General features: G+C 37.5%; 1 protein-coding gene across 4 annotated transcripts in view; it reads right to left on the reverse strand.

Moving 5' to 3' along the window:
* Positions 1–27,481, reverse strand: part of LOC126354037 (uncharacterized) — a 119,573-nt gene that overhangs the window by 24,747 nt on the left and 67,345 nt on the right. For all 4 annotated transcript variants that reach the window (XM_050003379.1, XM_050003378.1, XM_050003380.1 and 1 more), the window contains exons 4-10: positions 18,491–18,659; positions 18,295–18,399; positions 18,134–18,201; positions 16,464–16,598; positions 16,050–16,380; positions 8,698–8,918; positions 8,465–8,609 (exon numbers count right to left, since the gene is read on the reverse strand). In XM_050003379.1, coding sequence (XP_049859336.1) covers positions 8,465–8,609; positions 8,698–8,918; positions 16,050–16,380; positions 16,464–16,598; positions 18,134–18,201; positions 18,295–18,399; positions 18,491–18,659 — 1,174 coding nt within the window. The remainder of the gene's footprint in view (positions 1–8,464; positions 8,610–8,697; positions 8,919–16,049; positions 16,381–16,463; positions 16,599–18,133; positions 18,202–18,294; positions 18,400–18,490; positions 18,660–27,481) is intronic.

Below are 27,481 nucleotides of genomic sequence, written 5' to 3' on the forward strand. Positions count from 1 at the left end.
ATTAAAGTACCAAGGCCACATGAAAGTACCAAGGCCACATGAAAGTACCAAGGCCACATGAAAGTACCAATGTGGAAATATTAAGCTATGATAAGACAAACCAAGAAAACATTAATAAATTGTCTGATAGTGCATAGCAATCAATCGTACTGCAATTGAAAAATGAAAATAATCAATTATTAACAACATAATGTAAATGGATAGATCAAAGAATGTACTCACCAAGTTGCGGCAGGAGAAGGTTTAACTTTTACAAGCTTTCAGAGCCAATGGCTCCTTCTTCTGGCAGAAGAGTTGAAGGGGAAGGAAGAGAGGGTGAATGAAAAGGACTGGAGAGTTTTAGGGAAAGGGATACAGTTCAGAAAAGTCACCCAGAACCCCGGGTCAGGGGAGGCTTGCCATACGGAATAAGAAGGAAAGACTGATTGTTGGGGACTGAACCAAATGAGATTCGAAAACCCAAGAGCTTAAAGATGGAAGACACGGTAATACGTAAGACGGAGATTGCCGCTGAAACATTTTGCATGAGTTAATAAGAGCGGAAAGCTAGGTGCATTGTATGTAACAGAGGTGGGAGGGAGGATGGTGAAAAATAGACAGGTCAGAAAATGAAAGATGCATAAAACTAAAATGGAGCGAAGAAAGGAGCAGTTACTGTGAAAAAATGCTGAGACAGAATGAATTAACGTTAATTAAGGTCAGGTGGGTGGCAAGAACCAAGGACATGTTGTCGCACAAATTCCCACCTCCTGAATTCTGAGAAACTGGTGTCTGGGGGACGAACCCAGATGTCGCGTATGGTGAAACAGCCACCAAGGTCAAGACTATCCTATTGTAGAGCATGCTGGTAATAACAACAACTGTACTTACATTTTGACAGTTGCCATCCGTTCCATATCAATATATTTTTCCCATGTGGAAGTAGATTCCAAGACTTACCAAGCGGGAAAGCGCTGGCAGACAGGCACAATGAACAAAACACACAAACACACACACAGAATTACTAGCTTTCGCAACCGATGGTTGCTTCTTCAGGAAGGAGAGGGAAAGACGAAAGGATGTGGGTTTTAAGGGAGAGGGTAAGGAGTCATTCCAATCCCGGGAGCGGAAAGACTTCCCTTAGGGGGGAAAAAAGGACAGGTGTACACGCGCGCGCATACACACACACACACACACACACACACACACACACACACACACACACACACACACACACACACACAGATATATATAACCGAAATTGCTCCATTAGCATCAACTATTGGGAACTGGAAAACAGATGCTGCATACCAATCACATGCCTAGCTCAACTTGTAACTGGCCATCGCTGCATCTGAACACTTTTCCTAGTTATGCTTTAACGTCTTATATTTGCTATAACACTGAGGATAGAACTTCATGAGGTACCCTTCTTGCATTCCTTCGATTTGACACCCAGTTACATCTCATCTCTGAAAGATGGACAGTACATACCGAGTTGTGCATTACAAAACGTCTGGACTTGCTGAAGAAGCAGATTAGATATATGAAAATATATTCATCCCGCTATCCATGTAGTAGGCATTTGATAGTACTGTAGAAAATGTTTGGTAACATTTATCTTTCTATAATTTCCTACCATGTCACTGCATGATCCAGCTAAAGCCACTTTAATCTTCCAGGGTGTATACCCGAGGGGGGAGGGGGGGGGGGGGATGAAAAGAAAAGAAAGGAAGAATCCCGTATTTCCCAGTAATTAAAAAACACACTTTTCCCCAGGTGGAAATACACTTTTTCCGTGTTAAGTGGATGTATATTTTCCCTCGGAACTGTAAAACTTATCAGTCATTTCAATAGTTAACGTTTTATACACCGTCGCTGAATTTACTGGCAGTTTAGAAAACGAAACTCAGAATGAGCAAAAAAAGAAAAGAAAGGCTTTGGAAAGATCCTTGACGTGAAACATCATGGGGTCAATTCTAACATTTGATTCCACTCGTCGGCTTTGAGCGATGACGTCAAATCTGAGGCAGAACGCTGCATAGAGGCAATCTTTGAAAGCAACTGATCATATTCATAAATGAACGAAGGGGTAGCATACGATAACATTACAAACAGATTTCATTTAATTAGATACTTCGCCAAAAATTATATCAATAAGAATTAAATGTTAGGAAAATAAATAAGAACGGAAAAACAGAAGTATACATGTCTGAAATATACTATCGTAATTTATCTGTGTAAGAAAAGCACAGAGAACCCTTAAATCGAGTACAGTACAGCGCATAATGAAGTCACAATGTTATGAATCAGCGTTAACTTTTAATACTAATTATTAAATCTAATAGGACAAGTAAGTAATGAAAATTTACAAAAAGTTGGGTCGAATAAGTATACATTAATTCCAACCATTCCATGGTTAGTTATTTAGATCGTTTTAACAACAAGTGTGTGCACTAAAGTGTTACAGCATTTCTACATATGGTATTACTATCTTCATTACTATGAAATAGAGAAAAATTTGGAAGCTGTACCTACAATATTTATTATTTTTTCATAGAGGTTCTGAGAGTGAGAAGAAATCGGAAATCCTACAAAAACATACTTCACAGATTTACTGCAAGTGTCCAAAAATTATGAACCATCAAATAGTTAGTATTGGTAACTAGAACTGACCCATATATAATGTCAGTTATAGTTAACGACTGCATTTTTTAATAATCCGGTGTAGTTTTAGAGAGTAATCACAAATGTAGAAATGCTATTACGTTTCCGTGCACACAACTGCAACAATAATTTACATACGGATCATGAAGCGGTTGGAATCTGTAACTGGAATTTACCGAGATACATTAATTCTAGTAAAATTAAAGCTATGTTAAATCAGTATGCCTTCACCATGCTTTTTGCTGTAATGCAATTTAAAGGTTCTCTGTGCTTTTCTAGTAGCAAAAAGTATGAGAGTACTTCTTACCAGACATGAAAATTTGTTTTTAATTCTTGCTCTTAATCATTTTCGTTATCTAAAGTCTGTTTTGATATAAATCATTATTAAGTAAATAACTTTGAAAGTAATGCTTTTTAAATGATCAGTTGCAATATTTTCTCATGACCTGATACAATTCGTTTCAGCAGTTGTCAGAGAGTGCCAGAAAACTACATTACTGTGCCTTCGCAGCTACGATGACATAGGTAGACTGTATGTTCATACATTTGTGGCATTAAGAGATCTTATATTACATCATAAATGAAACAGGACATCAGAGGATACTCCAAGAGCATCAGAATTTTGTAAACCATACTACAATGCATAATTCAGCTTTAACAGCACATTCATATGTCCAGATTCAAGAAGAAGTAGGCCCCAATCTGATATTTAACTTTTCAGTGCGGTTTTCAGAATGCAAATTTTCTGGGAGTACCAGTACTGTATTATCTCACGTTTAGTTCTTTATTATGGCATAATGCCGCACGCCCCAAAAGATAACAACGTGTACAAAAAAAACTCGATTAACCGTCACTCTTTAAACCGTCAGTTTCTGTTAACCGTCACTGCTGTAACAGCATAATAATACTGTAATAACAGAATGCTCTAAGGTGCAGTGACACGTTCGCTTTATTTATTGACTCTATTTTAGTGGGAAATGAATGTACCCGCCCGCCGTAGAATGGTACATAAAATATGACCTTCAGCTGACGTGCTAACACATCTCCCCCTTTTCTTGTCATTGTCTCACTTGTTTAAATTTTGTCATGGCATTCGTCAACTTGATGTAAGTGGAGAAAAACTCAGTGCGGATAGCTCTGTAATTGCTGAGTTCCGGGATCAATTTAAAGAAAAAATGGCTGAATTGAATCTTGTTAGGGAGCAAGTTTACAATTGTGATCAATCTGGGCTTCATTGGGAAGCTTTACCACAAAAGACATTAGCATCACTCTCTAAAAAAGCTGCTCCAGGTTTCAAAGTACAAAAAGATCGCATCACTGCTATGGTTTTCGCAAATGCAACCGGCAATCATAGGCTACCCCTACTTGTGAATTTGAATGCTCTCCCTGCACAATACTATGCCCAGAAGAGTTCTTGGATGGATCAAACAATTTTTTTTGACTGGTTTCACAAACAATTTGTACCTCAACTTAGAGCACATTTGGCTGAAAAAAATAAAATAAAAAAAATGCCACAGAAAGTGTTATTGCTATTAGACAATGCCCCAACACACCCTACTTGTGAAATGAAAAGTGATGACGGCAACGTAACATGTCTCTTCCTTCCAACAAACACAACTTCACTTATACAGCCCATGGATCAGGGAGTCATCGAAAACATGGAACGTCGTTATAGAAAAATATTTATAGAAAGTTCGCTCTCATCTGATGAATCAACATTTGTAAAACAGTATTAGAGGTCTTACAGTATTAAGGCTGCCATTTTCAATGTTGCCAGTGCATGGAGTGATTTGTCAGTGTCACATCTCAAGAACGGCTGGAATAACCTAGAGGTGAAGAATCGGAGGGACCCGAGTGTGTGACAGTTGACGAGATGGTCAATTTGTGCAATAATTTACAAATCAGCACAAATTTGACCTCAGATGAAGTATCAGAGTGGTTAGAGTGTGACAAAGTGGACGGGGGTTATCAAATTTTGAGTGATGATGAAATTGTTGCCAGTATAAGTGCCACCGAAGAAGAAGAAGAAGAAGAAGAAGAAGGGCTGATGAAGATGAGTGTTCAAACCATGAAGAAAAACAAACTATTAGCCATTCAGAGGCCGAAACAATGCTGTCCAAGGGTATAGAATGGTTTGAAAGTCAAGAAGAAGCTAATGCAACGCAGGCACTACTGCTCCGAAAAATACAAAATTTTGCCACGGTGAAAGCTCAAACATCAAAAAGGCAGAAGAAATTGACTGACTATTTCCAAGCTAGATAAACTATTTCATCTGTAAGTTTATAGTACAGTACAGTACTGTACATTACGTATTTTGCAACTTTTGCAGCTACTGTACGGGTGTTTTTATCATGTAACAAATAGTTTTACTTGCTATTACAATTGTATTTAATTTGTTTTCGCTCCAAAATATTATTATATTACTGTGAGAGTGATATGTGTCTATACATAAAATAATTGATTGAGGTTATGTTTTGGAGGAATACAGTGTTTCTGTTATCCGTCTATTCGCTCAACTGTCACGACCACAGTCCCGAAGATGACGGTTAATTGAGTTTCCACTATACTTGGAATTCCACAAGAAGTTGACACAAGCCAATAATGTTTCAAATGAATTGACTGCCTCTGTGCAAAAGATTAATCAAAGCCAAATTTTTTTAGCAACTCGACAAAAATAATTTCATTGTTCTGCAAGGCAATTAATGGCCAACTGCCAAAAACCTGGAAATAAAAATCAGACAAACTAATAACATATTTTAGCCTTCCATAATTATGTGAACATTTTAATTCACTTCATAGCTCCTGGTCACAGAAATCCGCTCTGTTCTCGAGAGCTGTAAACCCAGAGAATACAGCAAAATCACTAAACGTAAACACGGTTCACGTAGAGACTACCCCTCACCCCCATTACAATTCAGACTGCACTGCGCATGCATAAATCTGGCAGCCAGAAAAATGTTTGCAGTAACATCTGGCTGCTTGTTGCTATTGCTGATACAGCTCGTGTATAATTACTTTTAGTAGCCAGAAGTGGGAGATGGTACATCTCATACGCCAATCAATTGCGCATGTGCAGAAGCCCGCTGGCAACTGCTCAAATGAACCTAATGTTAATCATTGTGACGTCACACCCACTGGAAGAAGGTGGTTGTTAATAAATATTGCGTAGTCTTCATCCTAAGGCATTTGACACATTTTGCTGCTGACAAACGCTTGTGTGTGTGTGCTGTGTTTTGTTGTGTACTTCCTTTGCAACTGAAGTTCTATTTATTTTTTCCTCTTATTTTTTATTGCTGCAGCATTATATTGCAGCAACGAGCTAAAGTAAAATTCTTTGTTAGAATATCAGTTCTTACCAGTAAAAACTATTATCATTTAATGAAAACTAAAGCAATTAAAAATACTAGGAATTCTTAAAAATTTCCGGGCTTTTCCTTGATGAAAAAATTCCCATGTTTTTCCCAGATCATATACGCCTTACATACAGAACATCAGTAAACATTGTTTCTATTCAGTGTACCTTTTAATAATGACAACATATCCTATCTGCAGTAATCTTTCTGTATCTTCATGTTATACACAAAAAATACGAGAGAACCAGTTTTATGTTATATTTCACGTAATATTGCCTTCTCTCTCTCTCTCTCTCTCTTCCCCCCCCCCCCCCCCCCCCTCCCAAGCCTCTTTTTCCCTCTCCCTCAGGGTAATTAAGACAGTTTTGACTGATTACAAGCTACTCCACTGGCACAAAAATTATAAAGCATATACACTGAAGAGCCAACAAAACTGGTACACCTGCCTAATGTCATGTAGTGCCCCAACGAGCACGCAGAAGTGCCACAACATGATGTGGCATAGACTATTGTCTGAATCACTGCTGAAGGGAAATGACATCATGAATCCTGCAGGGCTATCCATAAATCTATAAGAGTACGAGGGGACTGAGGTCTCGTCTGAACAGCACATTGCAGGACATCCCAGATATGCTCAATAATGTTCATGTCTGGGGAGTCTGGTGGCCAGTGGAAGTGGAAGTGTTTAAACTCAGAAGAGTGTTCCTGAAGCCACTCTGTAGCAATACTGGATGTGTCGCATTGTCCTACTGGAACTGTCCAAATCTTCCGGAATGCACAATAGACATGAATGGATGTAAGTGATCAGAGAGGATGCTTACATATGCGTCACCTACTCCATTTGTGATATAATATATGTATTCTGTATGTGTTTGGAGAAGGCAAGTGAGAAAGTAAATAGGCAGTGAATTATTTAAACTTTGAAAAATAGTCTGATAAAGAAAAGCTTTCTTCTTCTTTTTGTTCTTCTTCGTCTTCTTCTTCCCCATTTCTGCAACTTTTTGAACTGCGCCTACTAACTGAATCTGATTTTACATTTGATGATAGTTTACAAAAATAGTATTCATGCATGAGGCAGAAATAAAATACTTTTCCTTTTGCACAGTTTTCCTACAGAAACTGGAGAAAAACAGAAACTGACAACTTAAGAAAGTGAACATAGATTCCATTCTGTAACTCTTCTGCTACTTAACAGTGCATTATCTTATTGAGTGTTCTAAAAATCTTTCACATAATTACATAAAACATTAACTGAATTTTCAAAATGTTCAAATGGGTGTGAAATCTTATGGGACTCAACTGCTAAGATCATCAGTCCCTAAGCTTACACGCTGTTTAACCTAAGTTATCCTAAAGACAAACACACACACCCAGGCCCGAGGAATGACTCGAACCTCCGCCGGGATCAGCCGCACAGTCTATGACTGCAGCACCTTAGACTGCTCGGCTAATCCCATGAATTCTCCATTGGTGCTTGGAAGAATATGATGATGATGATAATAATAATAATAATAATAATAATAATAATAATAATAATAATAAACATGAAACAGTTACTAGTGTTCTGTAAAATTACATCTATTTGGTCAGGAAATGACTTTTGGCTTCTTATGCCATTTACAGGCACTGTCATTAGAGCAGAACCATTAGGAATGACAATTAAGTGACAAAAGGTGAACTGTTCACTTACTGCAATGTTTAAAGATACATTAATTTTGTCCAGTATCTAATTGCCAATTGTATTGCAGACAAACAACTATTAACGCTCAAGAGGGCATGCCTTTTTTTGTAACACGAATGGGCAGGTGTACCCTGTACACATGAAAAGAATAACTGTCTTTACGTTACCGAGATAAACATGTATGAGCAAAATCACAATTTAATTAGTTTAGTTCAATCAAACAATGACAAAATAAACTTACATTATATGAGCTAAATCACTGTTCAATTAAACAATAATAAAATAAACTTTCAGTGTATCACTACTTTGCTGTATACAAGTGTCACCCCACAATAACAATCCACTCAAAGTAGTGATGACTCACTCAAAGTATTAAACAGTGTAGTTGCATCAGATCCCAGCCAGACACTTATTCGATTGCTAATTGTCTCATAGGCAACTGTCTCACTGTGGGACTGCACCAGTAGCTCAGAATTTAGCTCGTTTTCTTGCATGGATCATTAATTTTTTCTAACCTAGCTCGCTTTTTATTTTATATTACCACTGCACATTTGGCCGCATAACAGCACAATTTATCACTGTGTTAGCTGAAGCAGCAATGAAGGAATAGGTACCACTTCACAGTTGTAAAACCACAAAGGAATGGTACAAGGCAATATTATTTGTGGTTGATGCACTTTGTACATAGGCATGCCCACTCGAGGGTTAAAATAGTACTAATTTTTTTAAGATCAAACTGAATAAGGTTCTAAGACAGCCTGCTTAATAAAATGACACTACTTACTTGTTTCTTTATAAAATCTTGATTTATTGCACAAAGAGCATTTTCGGAATCACTCAATCTCTGCTGGTGTGCATTTATATTTATTTGTGAATAATTTAATCCAGATTCCCTTTTAAGACCATTGATTAATTTAAACAAATTATCACTGCAATAAAACAATTCAGATTGTATTATCACCACCACCACTGCCATCATCAGCACTAAAACAATAAATAAAATACTTTCATACATACTTTTCAAATAAAATATGTCTCTTCTTCTTAAATGACTTGAAAAAGTTATTCTGCTTCCAAACAGTTGCTTTTTTAATATTTATGACAGCTTCTTTCAATTGCCTCCATGATAGTTTTGTGGAAATGCCCTTGTCAACTGAAATCTGACCTAATATGTTTACAAGTACACTGTGTAACATATCGTCTTCCATTGGGTTTTGCAATTGGGTGTGCATGAAAGCCTGAAATGTACATGAACAACTGTTTTATTGTTGAGTCAATAATAAAAAATTTAAGTTTTCTTAGCCTAACATTGAAATACAACATTTATAAACACATTGAATAAAGGTAATGTGAAATAAGAGAAAGAAAAATAAGAAGAAGCAAATTTTTCTATGGCATTGCTAGAACATTGATTACCTGTTATATTAGAATGTATATCAGAAACTACCAGCAATTTAGCTAGGAATATGAACTGAATGACACCAAGTGGCACTGTTCACCATTAAGACTGAACTGTAATGGCCTATTTGCTCAGGCCTACTTTCTCTGGACACGAGATGACATCTTGGTGGCAGGTAAGAATATAAGAAAGCAGTTAAGCAAATTGTTTCAATACTTACTCCAGTCTTCACTCAGAGCACTACAATGACTACTGGAGAGTTTGTGGGGTATGTATTCTGAACATTGCTCGCAGCTTGTCACTTGTGTTATTGGTATACTTCAGTAACTCTAATTTTCATATATGTTTATCATAATTTATATTACTTTCATTACACATAAAACTAATAAAATCTTCAGGTAACTCTTGGGAGAATGTACAAATTCAAATATCATTGTCGTCGTTGTTATCCATTTGATATCCACTGCTGGGTGAAGGCCTTGTCTAGACTTTTCCATGTAACGTGCGTCTGTGATACTCTTGAGTCTTTCTCTAATGACATCTTTTTCACTTTTCATAAAGTCATCATATCTGTCTTTTCTCATCTGCAGGAATCCAGCAAAGACTTTCTTTTCCCCATCTTCATCCATTCATCTGGATATATGTGCCATCCACTTTCATTCTTCTTCTTCTTCTTCCTCTTCCTCTTCACTTCACCAAATAGTATTGGCACTTGTAGTATATTCAGGACTACTTTTATTCATTCAATTTAAGTTTTATTCCTATCACAATTATGTCTTTCACTACAGTTTGTTTCCTCACCCATTTGTTTCTTATTCTGTAACAACTAATAGTTCTCGAGATTCATCTATCTATTTCCTCGCAAGTCACTGAGGACACATTCGTTTCTGAATGGTTATCGTGCTGAAGGTCCACACCCCACAGTAGAGACTCAAAACTGGTTATAGACACTAACACTTTCAAAATTTGCTTCATTAAATTCTTCCATTTGTTATTGAAGTTTATCTGTACTCAAAACAATGTCATCTGCATAACGGGTGGTTCAGACATGTTACATTAGCAGTCATTATATCTTCATTTTCCCCGTTCAAAGAACTGAAAACTTCCTCTAGGAGAGCTAATTAGTTTTAATGATATGGATTTTCTTTGATTCACAGCATTCAATTCTAAATTCCTTATTTTTCTGCTCATGTCTAATGGAGACTGCACCATTGACATGTACATTCTTCAGTACATTAACAGGTTGAATCAGTTTATTCATTTCTCAATGGCCGTCAGAACAGATGTAGTTGGAAGTGTATATAGCTTTCCCAACATCTACAAATCCAAGACATAAAGTAGCAATTCATTGCCCTGTTCTTTGTTTGCAAGTTGTCCACTGTTCTATATCCAGCTTGTTTCTTTGTTTGATTGTAAGCAACTGTTATTTATGTGTGTATATGGTGATAATTTTAGTGAATCTCTTACGCATTATTAATTGGAAGCAACAGAATTTTAGTTAAATTAAAAGGAAGGTCAGCGTTGGCCGTAATATTGATGGTTTGTTGATAGCAAAATCGATTTCAATCACATAGTGATCATCTTCAGTGCTGCGAAACTCTTGTGCTCATTGCAATAACTCTCTTGCTTCATTTCATTTCAGAATTTCTTCTCATTTGTTGTGTCTGCAATACCTTTTTCCTTTTGGATTCCAATGATTAAATAATTGCCTCTTTAATTTGTAACTGTATAATATTAAGTTTCCAAGATGGCAAAACATCTTCCTTAGTTTAATTTAATAACCCCCCGGCCCTTTCTTGGACAAACACTCATCATCTAAATTTCTGTTTTCTTGTCTGATGAGTTCATGTTTCTTTCTAGCTTTGTATCTATCTCATTCCATGTCCGACAAGTCTATGATCTCCTGAAATCTTTATGTGGTTTAGGACTGTACATCCTGCACAGTTTCTTTACTGTTCGATAAAATACAGTCTGTCTCATTTGCTGACTGACTAGTTCATATGCCATTTGTTTTCTTCTGAAACAAGTTTTAAGGACAAAACAATCTTCAAGAGATATATGACTAATTCCTGCCCTATGACATTTCTGCTGTCATGCAACAGTTTCCCAATGAAAAATTACTCTTTCGGTTTTGCTCTACTTTCTCATTCAAGTCCTTCATTACCATCCTGTAATGGGATTTTCTGTCATTCATTACTTTCTGGAACTCTTTATAGAAGTCTTCTACCTCTTCATCAGAATGCGAGAATGTTGGTGCAAAGACTTGAATGAACTCTACGCAATATCTTTTGTTTCAACCCCACAGAATATCTTATTTCTAATCAATCTTGCTATTCTGTCGAAAAGTGCTTCAAAGCATGAAGGAATGAAGTCTTGTTTACAATAAAGTCTACAACTTAATATCATCGCTGCTCTATTCCTTTGTAATGAAACGTACATTGTAATTTTAGTTCTGTTTGGTCTTCTGTATTTTCACTGCTCTGCTGATAGCTGTACTATATCCCATCTGCAGTTAGCGAGTCTGTTTTTGTGCAACACATAACACATTTAGCCTAGAGAGAAGCAGACTGACTATCACTGCCTGCACTAGGGATTAGTGAGAAGCCTACCCATCTTTTACCCCTGTTAAGCAATCCATCAAAACAGTTACCAAATGAACATCAATAATGTCAGTTTAATGTAAGATATTATTTTATTTTGGTAAGTCACAATATTCAGTTCCGCAGATCTACAATAAAAGCTTTACAACATTATGAAAAGAATTGCTACTCACCATATATAGAGATGTTGAGTCACAGACAAATACAAAAGAAACATTTCTAAAAATGCGAGCGTTCAGCCAAAAGGTAAAGTAGAAGACGAACACACACACAGGAGAAGTAATCTGGGTGATGGCAGTAACGAGGAGGCTGGGGTGGGGTGGGGTGGGGTGGGGGTTGCAGGGTAGGAGTAATTATCATCATTATTCCATCCTGGACTTCCACTGTATAATTAAAACTTACTATATACTGGCCCAATTTATCACTTTATTTTACATGTGCAACAATATTCTACAAGTAGTCCATGAGAAAAGTTTATGTAACATTAAAAGGATACAAAAATGGTTTTAATATTTCAAAGAGATCTAAAGGGAAATGTGATGAGTATGTAATTAATGCATGGAGACCAAGTAACAAAGCACAACATTTTTTGAAAAGTTAAAACTTTAGAAGGAGTCTTGTAATGTGCAGACTCACTGCACGAATGAGACTTAGCTTTGGTGAGTATGTGCTAATGTTGGTGCATGTTAGTGTGCTGTAAGGATGCATTGGGACAGCAAGCAACAGCAACCCCATAGGAAGCAGGTACTCAGTATACAATGGTCGTAACACAGTGGTGCTAGTAGTCGAAAGTGGATAATGGCTTCTCTCTTGAAGATGAGCAGTATGGCAGTGCAGATGTCATGTAAGGCTCATAGATATAAATGTGGCGACTGCATATAGACAAATTTAAAGACAATTATTTTGAACTTATTATTTTTCACTTCATACATGCTAAAACACAACAGGAAAGGGAGAAAAAGAAAAGCCTATATTGATCTGTCACCATTCACTGGACAGTGGGTAGCAGAGCATACATGTGGAAGTGGAAACGGGCCTTGTGTGTAAAATTACAAATATGTTGCAAAGCTGTGGACACTAACTGAAAAGACAAGCTCTTGCTAACAAAAGAAACCACTGTCGAGGTGGTAAATGGCACATATAACATACAAGTGACACGCCCTGTTTTTGTAAAGATAGCACTGAGTATGCACTGGTGGGTGACTGTCTGCAATAGCTGAAATTTTGTTTACGGTCCACTAGATAGGGTTACGATTAATGTTCAGAGAACGACATTACATAACTGAATACCATCACTTTCATATAACTTCAGGCATTTAAGAGTGTGCACCCAGCATTTCCACTCTCACCCCTCGAACACTAACTATAAACAAAAAAATTCTGCTCTTAACAGCTTAATGGCAGGTCATTTAGGAAGCTGGCAGTATCTCACACCAGCCCTACCACGAGGCTGTTGCTCATACACAGCTGGCACTGCTGCTGGGCGGCCTTAAGCCCATCTCCTGTTCATCCCTAGATGGCAATGGCATTATTTTCACAGCAGCGGGGAACTTTAATTCATCAATTGTGGTAGCTCGCACAAACCTTCTGATAGCGATAGCTCATGCAGGCCAGGCGTTGCAGATGGATGACCTTACACCCTTCATCTGCTTACTGTTAGATACTAATGGTTTATTTTCATGCTGGTGGGAGACTTACTTATTCACAGTTCAACCAATTTGCAAGAAATATTTATAAATTATACACACAAACTTCCTCCTGAATCGGTCTACCTTTTAGTGAAATCTGTATCAAAATTTCTACAGTAGTTCCTGAGATTAGCCCAAACATACAGACAGAAACTGTATTGTGTTTGTCTAGATGCCAATAATGTGATTTCCTGCAGAAATAACAGTAGCTACCTCATTAATGTACTGAACCTCTTTTGCACGCAATACCACTTAATTTTGTGCCTTGTGGTGGGTCATATCAGCCACAATGAGCGCTGGATATATACTAAGGATACCAACATGATGAATGCAAGCATGTTTTGCATCAGACTGTAGCCTTGCCAATATCAATTTGGAAATGTTGTAAGGTACCACGTGGACAAGTAATGAATTCCAAGAAGTAAGAAAACCAATTTAATAAACCAACATAATTTGGGAAAAATATGAGATTTAACAATGATTGTAATATGCTTAGCGATGACAAATCCACAAAGTGAGGAGCAAATATCTGGTCTGGTGAGGAGACAAATTTAACGAGAATGTAACAAACTGTGGATGATGATTCCCTGAATAGTTTCATTGTGGGCATGAATCATTTGACTGAATCTTAACACAGACCAAAGCACCAAAGTTTATTTGTGTATTATCCCGGTGTTGCTGCCTTAAAAGAGTGAAAGTTGTGTTGAATGGAAAAAAGAAAAATTAGTAGTAAATATGTCCCATCAATGATAGGACCATCAGAGACAGAGCATAAGTGTACATTGGGAAAGGGCGGAGAAAGGATATTGGCCATGACCTTTTGAAGAAAGGAACTATTATTTCTGAAAATAAGTAGTGCGTCCCTTTCATAAGTGCATATTAGGAGTGCTATTCATTTCGCCTTCTGGAGGCAAGGACTGGTCAGCAATTCTGTCTCCTAAATCATTGTGTCTTCTGTATTAGTTAGTTCTGAAGAAGGATATGTTCAAAAGTTACTCCTTCTACTCCATAGATGAATTTTTAGACATAGGCTAAATAAATACAGTAAGTATTAACAATTGTACCGTATATAAGACTAACAAAGATTATTTGGGATAAATGAATCTTTTGTACTTTGACACGTTCCACATCATTACGAAAGAATCGTGTTCATGATCCATGGAACAAGTAATATAACTAACTAACTAACTAACAGTTTTTAAATTTGTTTTATGTGCCTCTCGATCAATCAATATCTCCACTACAAAGTGAGCAGTTAGCTCCACTCCTTCCATCAATCACAGAATCATAGACATTTAGAATTAAAGTCTTATATGTTACAAATTATACTCAAACTTATCAGTAATTATAAAAAAATGCACAGTAGATTGCATCACGTGTCAACTGAATACACAATTTGCCCCATCTCATATTTCATAGAGAATTCTGTCCTACAATTAGAAGGTGCAACACTAAATGGTTTGTTTTTCAGCAACAGTGAATGAATAAATGTGTAACAGGTATTTACCTATCAGCATAACCTCTTCTAAAGTTAAAGTTTCAAAGATCTATGTCCAGTAACTGGGGTGGCAGATAATGTACAGCTAAATCAAAGTTATTATGATGTGAAGGCGCAATGAATATAAAATAATAAATAAATAAATAAATAAAAACCAGCACAGCATGGCTTTTTAAAAATTCCATACAACAGTAATTTCACTTTCATCATAAATGAAAACATAAAATCTACATTCAGTAGTAAAAAGTAAAAGCTACATACTATATCTGTGTTACCAATGTCCATGTATATCATGAACTGACATCTGCACAGTCACTGGAAGCAAACTAAATTGTGCACCTATCTTCACTTTTGGAATTATTGTATTCCCATATTGTGAAGGTAAGGGTAAAACACAAACAGTAACAACTTAAGTGTAACACCCTTAGAAAATCAACTCAAAAAAAGGGATAACAGATCACAAAGCAACAGTGTCTGAAGGCTACATCATACACTTCTTTTTCTTTATGTTTGTCTTACCTTACTAAATCAATTCTACACATCCTAGAAACAGAACCTCTCTTAGAACTATTCAGATTTGTTCCAAGCTGTCTCTCAGAGTATAGAATACTTTTCACCTAATGAAGCTAACATGTCTGTTTATTGTGTGTGTCAACTTTCAGAAAAATGTCTGATCATGGATGAAATTTAAGAAACTACTTACTCTGAATATTCTAATTTTCACCAAAAAATTTGTTGACAGGTCTTAAAATAATCTGTTTCGTGAGACTGTACAAAAGCATTCATGCTGTCCTGTTTCCAACTATTTTAGTATGCATTTATTCAGGGAGCTCTGACAGTCACAATAAGTGACTGCATATTGTCACAGTTATGTCATCCTACAGCCTAACAGTTATCAAATAAACATTATCTTACAAACTGGTTACAGAACTGAGCTAAACAGTATAATTATATTTTGTTAATTTAGTGTTCCAGACAAGTCAAGCAGAAAATATTGATAGTAACTGTCTGTATAATGCTCCTTACAAGCAGCTCATTATACTGTATCATCACTTGTCTGACATCATAGCGAAACAATTCTATCATTTGCCAACTTTTACAGTAGCCTGTTATTAGTACTTCATTTAACAAACACCATTTACAGAGTCACTATATTTTTTTCAACTTATACAGCTTGTACTTACTGTTCTACACATAACACTGTCATGTTCTCTTTTAAGATATGTTTCAAAATCTTTAAGGAAACACAAAACTTTATTGGGTTCTTCCTCTTCAGAATGAAGTACATGCAAAACAGCATTTATTAACTTCTTTTCCAATTTTATGCAATCCGCCCATTTCTCCGTTTGCAATAACCAGTAATTTACACGATTGTATTTTGAATTACACATTGTTAATATGTGCTTCAATTGTTTAACATTAGCAGACATCTGTGACAAAGAAATGAGATCAGTCTTGAAATCTGATATTATATCTTCAGCTGTTTTAATGTTTTTCAATGTAGCCAGTTCCTTCCTGAAATAAAAACAAAACAATTGTTTATAGAAAACTGAATTATCATTTTGTTTGTATTTCTGCATTAGGAATCGTTTGCTTACTTTATGTTTGTTGTTAATAATGTCTTAACACCGTTTCCAATGGCATCAGCCACTGTCATTGTATGAGAAACTGCTGCTTCTTGTCCCTTTAGCAAACACTCGAGGACACCGTTCTTATACAAAGTCGTTGAAAGCCTGTAGACCAATGATAGTAATTATTACATAAAATGATTAAAAATGATTCAACTGAAAGAAAACCAAACACAGTATAAGTTGAAGTTCCTCATGTGATTTTTATATATTTTCAACCAGATACACAAAAGTTATATATAAAATAACCCACTGTCATTTATTCCATTCATTATGTGCAGGATATACTGAAACAATAATCCAGGGATCAAAAATGTCACACTATCAAATTATATATGCAATTCAGAAGCTGTGTAATGGCAACAGCTAAAAGGATTAAGAAGTTTTCCTGAGTTTTACAAGCTGCATAAATTGGCCAACAGAGACAAATTACATTATAAACTAACCATCTGCCAGCACACTATAAGAACACAAAATACCCATTTCATTTTTCTCCTTTACTTCATTAACTACAACTATGAGAAATTTTGTCACACAAAACTCAAGATTGAATGTACATGACATTTGCTTGGGTTCTTCCACATCTGTTACTGGGTACAGTACACTTCGTTTGCATTTGTTGATTTTATTATCAAATACAATGTGACTAATTTACTAACTGTGCATGATTGTCTTCATATGCTACATGACAACTCCATATGCTAGATGGCATTATTTATCATGAACTTTACATTACTGAATCAGTGGCATCTGTCATGCAACAGTGTAACACTCATTTTCCCCCTTTGTAACAATGGTCTCACAGTCTGCTAAATACAGTAGATAAAACATACGGAAATTAAAATATAAGTAATTCCCTTAACTGTCAGCATGAGTGGATTGTTAGTCACAACATGTTGCTAACTTACTTTACAGAAGTAACCTGGAGCCATTATTTCTCTTATTAATGGGTAACTTTATCCTTCCACGTCCCTGAAGGTTAGCCTTCTCCATGATGGGATTTGCAGATAACGATGAATAAATGAATTAATATCAATTATGGTGTAGCAAAGAAAAGCTAATAAACAAATGAGAAATGGCAATCACACCTATAGCTGATCGATACGTGACGCATACTCATCGGATTGCCTTTCCTCATTTTTGTATGGTCTTTCTGTTTGGAATGTTATTATCGTACCCAATATCTTTTTTATTTTAAAAAAAATTGCATCAGAAGCCAGGACATAAATCCGTCAAATTCATTCTAGAGTATGTGACATGTTAGAACTCAGGCTAGAAACCTGATCCTTACCTTTTGCTCGCAGTGAGTCATCAATTTTTTTATACCTCACTAAAGAACATTTAAATACTTTGTGCCATATATAGCACCTTTGTACACTGGAATCTTCAATCAGGCACAACAAAATGAAATGTAAAAACATTTATTTGTGGCTGCTACAGCACAATAATATGCTATATATATCTTGAAAGTACTGAAGTAGTAGGCATACACCAGTGTTTCACATAGTCAACTATTGCATAGGAAACTCATTCAGTAAAACACCTCTCGTTATTAGTGCTACAGTTCTTAATTTTATATGTATTCAACTGACTGGCATCTTCTGCATTCTGTTAATTTAAAACTTAAATTTCCATACTACCTTGCTTCAAGTATTCTCTGTTCAACAATAACATTTCTACATCTTTCTGCTCCATTAGTCTTTGCTGCCTGAAATAATAAATTAAGATATATGTACATTTTCCTGTTTATAAGTAGCAAGCAGTATAAAAAGGATACAAATTTTAAATCTTCAGTACTCACTTCTATAAAATGATTTCTTAGGTGAAAATTAAAAGTTTCAAGAAAACAGTCAATCTTCTCTTTCAATGCTAAAAGCGGTGATTCACACAAATATTGATTCAGTATCTGGAAAAAAAAAAAAAAGGTTAAACTATTTGCTAAATGATGTACTACAGTTAGCAGAAAAATTCTATAAACTTTGACCAAACTGCCTTACAATTCTTCCAGGGACGTTTTTTAACTCATCAATAACTTTGAAATATGTAATAAATGCATTTTCTAAATTCTCTTCATATTTCTCCAATGCCTTTTCATATAATCCCTTGGAGTCTAATTTATTTTGCTCCAGCTGGCTCAGAAATGTTTTTAATTCTTTCAGCTCCTCACTGTATAAAGAAAAACTTATTTAAGAAAGGTTAACTGATGTAGCAGTCATAAAACATAAGAATACAACAAATTTTAAAATTCCCTAAATAAAACAAACTCCTAAATTAGGTTTAATGGTTCATAATGGAGCATTACGGAGATGTCATTAAATGATTTCTTACAGGTAGTTATTATACTGCTTCCCCACCATATTACTGCACTTGACATCACACTGCCCTTACCGGAAGCACATGGTGACATTACAGCAAGTCTAAGGAAAACACATCACACTGTGAATGATATTAAGTTTTTCAGTGTGGCCTCATGAAATCTCATTATAAATTGTACACAGTGAGTCGACCAAAGCACCTTCCCTCCCAGGCGCAATAATATTGCAGTCGACTAATCCACAAAGATACTTTTGTCACCATTTACCAAAAAACTTCCAGTATTAATGTTACAATTTTATAAAATCTTCTTGAAAAGGTGAACAGAACATAGAGCAACCCACAGCCATATGCACTTTTATTATGAAGAGTTGTGTTAACACTGAAAATTTTATTTATCAAGATCAGTAGAGAACAATAATGGCATTAAAGGGAACTGTCATGTCTGAAATACTCTTTTACAAAACTGGCTACAACTTCAAAAAGAAAAAAAAAGGTGAAAGTCAGATGTGTCAAGATAACATCAAACAAAATCATTAGGCAATGCAAGATAAGTCTGTCCTAATATACACTAATAAATATCTGAAAAAAAAAAAAAAAAATTCTGTAACTTACCAAACGAAAGCGTTGGTACGTCAATAGAGGCAATAACAAATACAAACACACAAACAAATTTCAAGCTTTCGCAACCCACGGTTGCTTCATCAGGAAAGAGGAAAGGAGAGAGAAAGACGAAAGGATATGGGTTTTAAGGGGAGGGTAAGGAGTCATTCCAATCCCGGGAGTGGAAAGACTTATCTCAGGGGGAAAAAAGGACAGGTACACACACACACACACACACACACACACACACACACACACACACACACACACACACATCCATCCGCACATATACAGTCTGCTTGTGTCTGTATATGTGCAGATGGTGTGTGTGTGTGTGTGTGTGTGTGTGTGTGTGTGTGTGTGTGTGTGTGTGTGTATACCTGTCCATTTCTCCCCCTAAGGTAAGACTTTCCGCTACCGGCACTGGAATGACTCCTTACCCTCTCCCTTAAAACCTATATCCTTTCGTCTTTCCCTCTCATTCCCTCTTTCCTGATGAAGCAACTGTGGGTTGCGAAAGCTTGAATTTTGTGTGTGTGTGTGTGTGTGTGTTTGTTATTGTCTCTATCGATGTACCAACGCTTTCATTTGGTAAGTTACAGAATCTTTGTTTTTCGATATTTTTTCCCAAGTGGAATATTTCCCTCTATTATACTAATAAATATCTGAATATTCCTGACATACATGCATAACAAATTGAGGAATCGATGAGGAGCTCAGAAATAGTGTGTAAAGGAAAAACAATGCAATGAAAAGCAAATTAACAGTCATTACGCGTAAAGCCTCTTTCACAATGAATTGATATCTCCTGAGTAGCAGCAACAGTGGTCTAAATGACATAAGAATTAAAATTAATTCCATGATCATCACGAATGGTAACAACAAAACGCAATCCCACAGGCTGAGAAAAGAAAGACGGATGGATCCTGCTAAGAGTCTGTGATACTGTTTATATATAGTGCCAAAGTTAACATCAGTTCCATTTGGGACAATATGAGTGATGGTGCTACCACTTCCAGTACTTGCAACCTATCTGACTTTCTGAAAGGTTTATTTCTTTATCCACAATATTACACAAATAAGGTGTCAGAAATTTCATTTTATCACAGAAAGAAAGATCAGAGTTACTGACTCTGCAACAAGATCATTAGATGCACAAACTCGGATAGTGCAAGGATGGGGAAGGAAACTGATTATGTACTTTTCAAAGTAACTATCCGAACATCAGCTTTAATAAGTATAGGTGAGCCACAGAAAACCTAAATCAGGATAACCCTTTCTGTGTATTCGTCCACTGCAGTGGATAATTTTATTTTCAGTATATATACACATTCTACTAGCTTTGTAAGGCACGGGGCTTAGCATACTTTATAGTGGACACTCTCTTCTACTAGTCTGTATTCAGAGCCAGCTGCTGACCGATGTTTGAACTTTCAAGGCATGTGCTAAGAGTTGGCCGTGCAAACGTTGTGGCTGAGTGTGACTACTTAGCTTTCAGAATTGTATAAATTTTTTTTTCTAAATGTTCAACATTCCCCGTTGAAAGAGGTTTCTCTAATTTCAAAACTAGTTACAGTCATCCTCATTTTGGTTTCCTACAGCAATTCACATTTTGCTTGTGCATTAGTTCTAAGTGTTTGCTCTCATTTTTACACTAGTTCACTGTTAGTAATTACCATATTTTACAGACTACAAGATGCACTTTTTTCTTTGAAAAATTGCCTCTAATATTTAGATGCATCTTGTACTCTGAATTAATATAAAAATGTCCAATGTTTGATTTAAAATTCCTGCCAGTCCTTTGACGGCTATATATTTGATGCCATGGGAAACCTATCTTTATCGGGCAGCACTGGATTCAACCGGCTGCAGCAGTGCACTGATACAACGGACATGAGTTGCAGGGATTCACAAGCTTGCTAACACTGTCTCCCTCCTGCCCCACCAACAAAAACCCAGAACACTATCTAGTCATTGCAGTCTACGGTGCCAGTGAACCTGAATGGAAAGCAACTTGTGTTATCAGTAACAGAACAATATTTTTGTCAGTAGCTAGTTTCGTAATGGGGAAAAAATGGAAGGTGTTCATATAATGAGGGCTGTAAATTGAAAGTAATAGCATTTGCAGAAGAACGTGGAGACAGAGCAGCTGAGCAGCATTTCAGCCCTGGGGGGAAAAAAATAATAATAAAAATAAATAAATGTTTAAAAGTTAAGGTTTTTCTTATACTATGTAAAGTCTTATACTTCACAAAATTTAGTATGCAGAATTATTTCAACAATGATAAGGAATTCCAAAGAAAAACCCACTATGGAAGAGATTTAGGAATTATCAAAAATACTGATATATATGATATTGAAGAACTTTAAGATGAAAATTTTTCTTCAGTAGCTGACAACAATGATGAACTTACCCAGACAATATATTATCTCAAGGATGAAGATTTAGGAACATGTATTCGAGAATAAAATTGCTATTTTTACCCCAACAAATATAGATAAGTGAAATGTTGCAGTGGGAACTTTTAACTACTCACGAGTACAACTGCACTGGGATAAAAAGTTTTGTGTACCTATCATATCAGAAGCTATGACATTTACTAGTGTTTTTTTTTCCAAATTGAGAGGAAATCAGCATTTTACTGATTATAACAAGAAAGATTCTTAGAATTTAGACATTTTTGGAAAGTCAGGCCTTTGTTTGATACAGTGAGATCTAGGTGTCAAGCTCTTGAAATGGCACTTCAATTGTGTGTAGATGAACAGATGATCCCTTTCAAAGGAAAAATCAATGTCAAATAGTTCATGCAAATCACACCAAACAGGTGGGGAGAGGAAGATGCTTTTGTGAGGGAAGTGACATCATATACGACTCTCTCATCTTTCAAGGACAACTGTACATGAAGAGTGCTTCGCCATGCAATTGTCTGAGAGAATCAACATTCCATTTCCACAGTTATATTCTGATTTATACTGCAGATTGTGGCACATGTTGGAAAAATGATGCCTGTCGTCTGGGCTCTGATGTCATACTTGGATCATTCCAGCAACTGGCAGGGAAGATTGAGAAGACTAGCCTTATGCATGGAGTTTCAATGAAACACACAATTTGTAGAATTGTCCTCAGAACTGAACATTGCCCCTTGGTTCTGAGTCAAGTGGAAGGGCTGAACCAGAGCCTTCAAAGCTTCTGTGACAAGCTAGGTTGCGACTTCCTGGACTTGGGCCACAGAGCTGAGAACTGTAGGGCCCCCTAAATGGATCAGGTGTGCACAATCCATCAGAGGCTGCTACTCAGATAAATGACTGTGTGTGTGGGTTGCAATCAAGGGATTTTTTGTACTCTAGGCAACTCTCCATCCAATCACAATAACAGCTGTAGGAAACAAAGAAGTATTAGTGTAAGATTGAAAGAAATCGCTCCCATAGGAGAGAATATTAAAATCCTAATGGTAAACTGCTGAAGCATTCACAACAAAGGATCAGAGTTCGAAGTACTCATGAAAAACAGCGGAGCTCACATAATACTAGGTACAGATAGCTGGTTGAAACCTGGAATTGATAGCAGTGAGAGTTTTGGGGAAAATTTAAGTGTATGTCAAAAGGATAGGCAGATGGGAAATAGAGTTTCAGGGATGGGCATAAAATCATAATTGCATCCTTTTATCACCCACGAGACTCATCTTCTGATGCTACCAAAATCTTTAGAGAAAACCACAGTTCAATTGTACATAAGTCCCCAACTCATATTTTAATTATCGGTGGAGACTTAAATCATCCAGCAATTGGGAAAATTACAGTTCTGTTAGTGGTGGGCATGACGAGATATCCCGCGAAACATTACTGAAAACTATCTAGAACAGATTGTTAGGAATCCACTCATGGTGGAAATACATTGAATCTAATGGCTACAAATAGACCTGACCCTTTGAAGATGTCCACATCGAAAATTGTCAGTGACCATGACGTAGTTATGGCAACCACGACTACCAAAGTACGAATAAAACAAGAAGACAGATATATATATGTTTGGTAAACTAGATAAGTAGTTATGGCAACCACGACTACCAAAGTACAAATAAAACAAGCAGACAGATATATATGTTTGGTAAACTAGATAACAAATCTGTGGTGTCATATCTCAATGAGGAAACTGAAACTTTCAGCAGAGGGCAGGAGCACATAGAGGAACTATGGCTCAAGTTTAAAAGAATAGTTGACCATGCTCTGGATACATATGTACCCAGCAGAACAGTTCATAAGGGATTGAAACTCCATGGCGTGCAGTAACTGTAAAGAAACTTCTAAAGAAACAAACTCCTGCATAATAGGTGTACAACAAAGTGTAGAACTATAGATAGAGAGGTGCCGAACGAAACATGTTTGGCTGTCAGGAGAGCAATGAATGATGCCTTCAATGACTACCATAGCAGAATACTGTCAAACGATATTTCACAAAAACCAAAGACATTGTGGTAGTATGTAAAGGCTGTAAGTTAGTGTCCAGCCATTCACGAATGAGACAAAGACTGAAATTGAGGGTAGCAAAGCAAAAGCTGAAATGCTTAATCCAGTTTTCACATGTTCCCTAAAAAAGGAAAGCTCAAAAAATTGCTCTAATTTAATCCTCGTACAACTAAGAAGATGAATAAAGTAAGTATTAGTCACAGTAGTGTTGAGAAACAGTTTAAATTATTAAATTGATCCGGGAGCCCAATGGAATCGCTGTCTGATTCTATACTGAATTCGAGTTAGTCCCTCTATTAAATACACTGCTGGAAATTGAAATAAGAACACCGTGAATTCATTGTCCCAGGAAGGGGAAACTTTATTGACACATTCCTGGGGTCAGATACATCACATGATCACACTGACAGAACCACAGGCACATAGACACAGGCACATAGACACAGGCAACAGAGCATGCACAATGTCGGCACTAGTACAGTGTATATCCACCTTTCGCAGCAATGCAGGCTGCTATTCTCCCATGGAGACGATCGTAGAGATGCTGGATGTAGTCCTGTGGAACGGCTTGCCATGCCATTTCCACTTGGCGCCTCAGTTGGACCAGCGTTCGTGCTGGATGTGCAGACCGCGTGAGACGACGCTTCATCCAGTCCCAAACATGCTCAATGGGGGACAGATCCGGAGATCTTGCTGGCCAGGGTAGTTGACTTACACCTTCTAGAGCACGTTGGGTGGCACGGGATACATGCGGACGTGCATTGTCCTGTTGGAACAGCAAGTTCCCTTGCCGGTCTAGGAATGGTAGAAAGATGGGTTCGATGACGGTTTGGATGTGCCGTGCACTATTCAGTGTCCCCTTGACGATCACCAGAAGTGTATGGCCAGTGTAGGAGATCGCTCCCCACACCATGATGCCGGGTGTTGGCCCTGTGTGCCTCGGTCGTATGCAGTCCTGATTGTGGCGCTCACCTGCACGGCGCCAAACACGCATACGACCATCATTGGCACCAAGGCAGAAGCGACTCTCATCGCTTAAGACGACACGTCTCCATTCGTCCCTCCATTCACGCCTGTCGCGACACCACTGGAGGCGGGCTGCACGATGTTGGGGCGTGAGCGGAAGACGGCCTAACAGTGTGCGGGACCGTAGCCCAGCTTCACGGAGACGGTTGCGAATTGTCCTCGCCGATACCCCAGGAGCAACAGTGTCCCTAATTTGCTGGGAAGTGGCGGTGTGGTCCCCTACGGCACTGCGTAGGATCCTACGGTCTTGGCGTGCATCCGTGCATCGCTGCGGTCCGGTCCCAGGTCGACGGGCACGTGCACCTTCCGCCGACCACTGGCGACAACATCGATGTACTGTAGAGACCTCACGCCCCACGTGTTGAGCAATTCGGCGGTACGTCCACCCGGCCTCCCGCATGCCCACTATACGCCCTCGCTCAAAGTCCGTCAACTGCACATACGGTTCACGTCCACGCTGTCGCGGCATGCTACCAGTGTTAAAGACTGCGATGGAGCTCCGTATGCCACGGAAAACTGGCTGACACTGACGGCGGCGGTGCTGCGCAGCTAGCGCCATCCGACAGTTCCTGGTGTGTCCGCTGTGTCGTGCGTGTGATCATTGCTTGTACAGCCCTCTCGCAGTGTCCGGATCAAGTATGGTGGGTCTGACACACCGGTGTCAATGTGTTCTTTTTTCCATTTCCAGGAGTGTATAATCTATCGCAGATCCCTCGAACAATAAACCATGTCCAGTTCCTGGAAAAGAGCACAGATCACATCTGTCTGCAAGATGGGTAGTAGAAATGATCCACAAAACTACCGCACAATATCCTCGACATCGATTTTTTTAGAATCTTACAACATATTCTAAGATCAAACATAGTGAGGTATCTTGAACAGAATGACCTCATTGATGTCAACCAGCACAGATTCTGAAAACATTGATCATGTGAAACCCAACTCACATTTTTCTCACATGACATACTGAAAACTTTGGACAAGGCAGGCAAGTAGATGTAGTATTTCTTGATTTCCATAAAGCATTTGACTCAGTGTACACTTATTGTCAAAAGTACGATCATATTTTGTGACTGGATTGAGGACTGTTTGGCAGAGAGAACACAGCATGTTATCTTCGATGGAGAGTCATTGTCAGATGTAGTGGTAACTTCAGGTGTGCCCAAGGTAAATGTGTTGGGGCCCCTGCTAGTCAAGTTGTATATTAATGACCTTGCAGACAATACTAACAGTAACCTCAGAAATTTTGCTAATGATGCCGTTATTTATAATGACGTACTACCCAAAAGAAGCTGCATAAATATTCAATCAGATCTTGTTAAAATTTCGAACTTGCTTTAAATGTTCAGTAACATAAAACTGCGCTCTTTACAAAATGAAAAAAAGTAGTATTCCATGACTACAGTACCAATGAGTCACTGTTGGAATTGGCCAACTCGTACAAATACCTGGGAGCAACACCTTGCAGGATATGAAATGTAATGATCACATAGTCTCAGTTGTGGGTAAAGCAGATGGTGGACTTTGGTTTACTGTTAGAATACTGGGGAAGTTCAATCGGTCTACAGAGGAGATTGTTTACAAATCACTCATATGACGGTTCTAGAATATTCCTCAAGTGTGCGGGACCTGTACCAAATGGGACTAACAGGTGATACTGAATGTATACACAGAAGGGCAACATAAATGGCCACATATTTGCTTCGTCTGTGAGAGAGTGTCACACATGTCCTGAAGGAATGGAACTGGAAGACTTGAAGATAGACAAACTATTCCAAGAAAGTCTGTTCATAAAGTTTCAAGAACAGCTATAAATGATGAGTCTTGGGATATACTACAACACCCTACATATTGTTCACATAGGTATTGTGAGAATAAGATTAGAATAATTACTGCATGCACAGAGGCATTTAAAGGATCATTCTTTCTGCACTCCATATATGAATGGAATAGAAATAAACCCTAATAACCAGTACAATGAGACATCTCCTCTGCCATGCATTTCACAGTGGTTTGCAGAGTGTATTTGTAGATAATTATTTCAGTACATACTGCATGATCCAGTGGCTACATCATAAGGGTGTTTACGCACTTGAAACTTCTTGAATAAATCAATTTCAGAAACCACCTTTTCTGTGTGATGCAGACAAAGAAAAATGAAGTATGATGATTCATGCAGGCGTTTATTAGCAATGATGGTGCTGTATCCTCACTAAGTGCTTTGACAAAAGATCAGTGACTTTGCGCTCAAACTTCAAAGGCACTGGAGCCAAGCATACCAATAGACATTGGGATAAGAATAATAAATCATACATTGATGTTCTGAGGCATGAGGCATGAGGTTGTGAAACAGTACAACATTGCCATGGGTAGTATTGGCAAGTATGACTTTTTAATTTCAATTTATTGAACATTTATTCGATCACATACTCGGACATAATGCATGTTTACTCACGACACTGATAACACAGGTGTATCCAATTCACGGCTGGAGTATTTGTGTGAGGCGAAATGAACTGGACTTTCTGAAAAAAAGAACTTTGCATCTACTCAATTTTCATCAACATACTGCAGAATCA

This window comes from Schistocerca gregaria, chromosome 3 (genome assembly GCF_023897955.1).
Source record: "Schistocerca gregaria isolate iqSchGreg1 chromosome 3, iqSchGreg1.2, whole genome shotgun sequence".
NCBI lineage: Eukaryota > Metazoa > Arthropoda > Insecta > Orthoptera > Acrididae > Schistocerca > Schistocerca gregaria.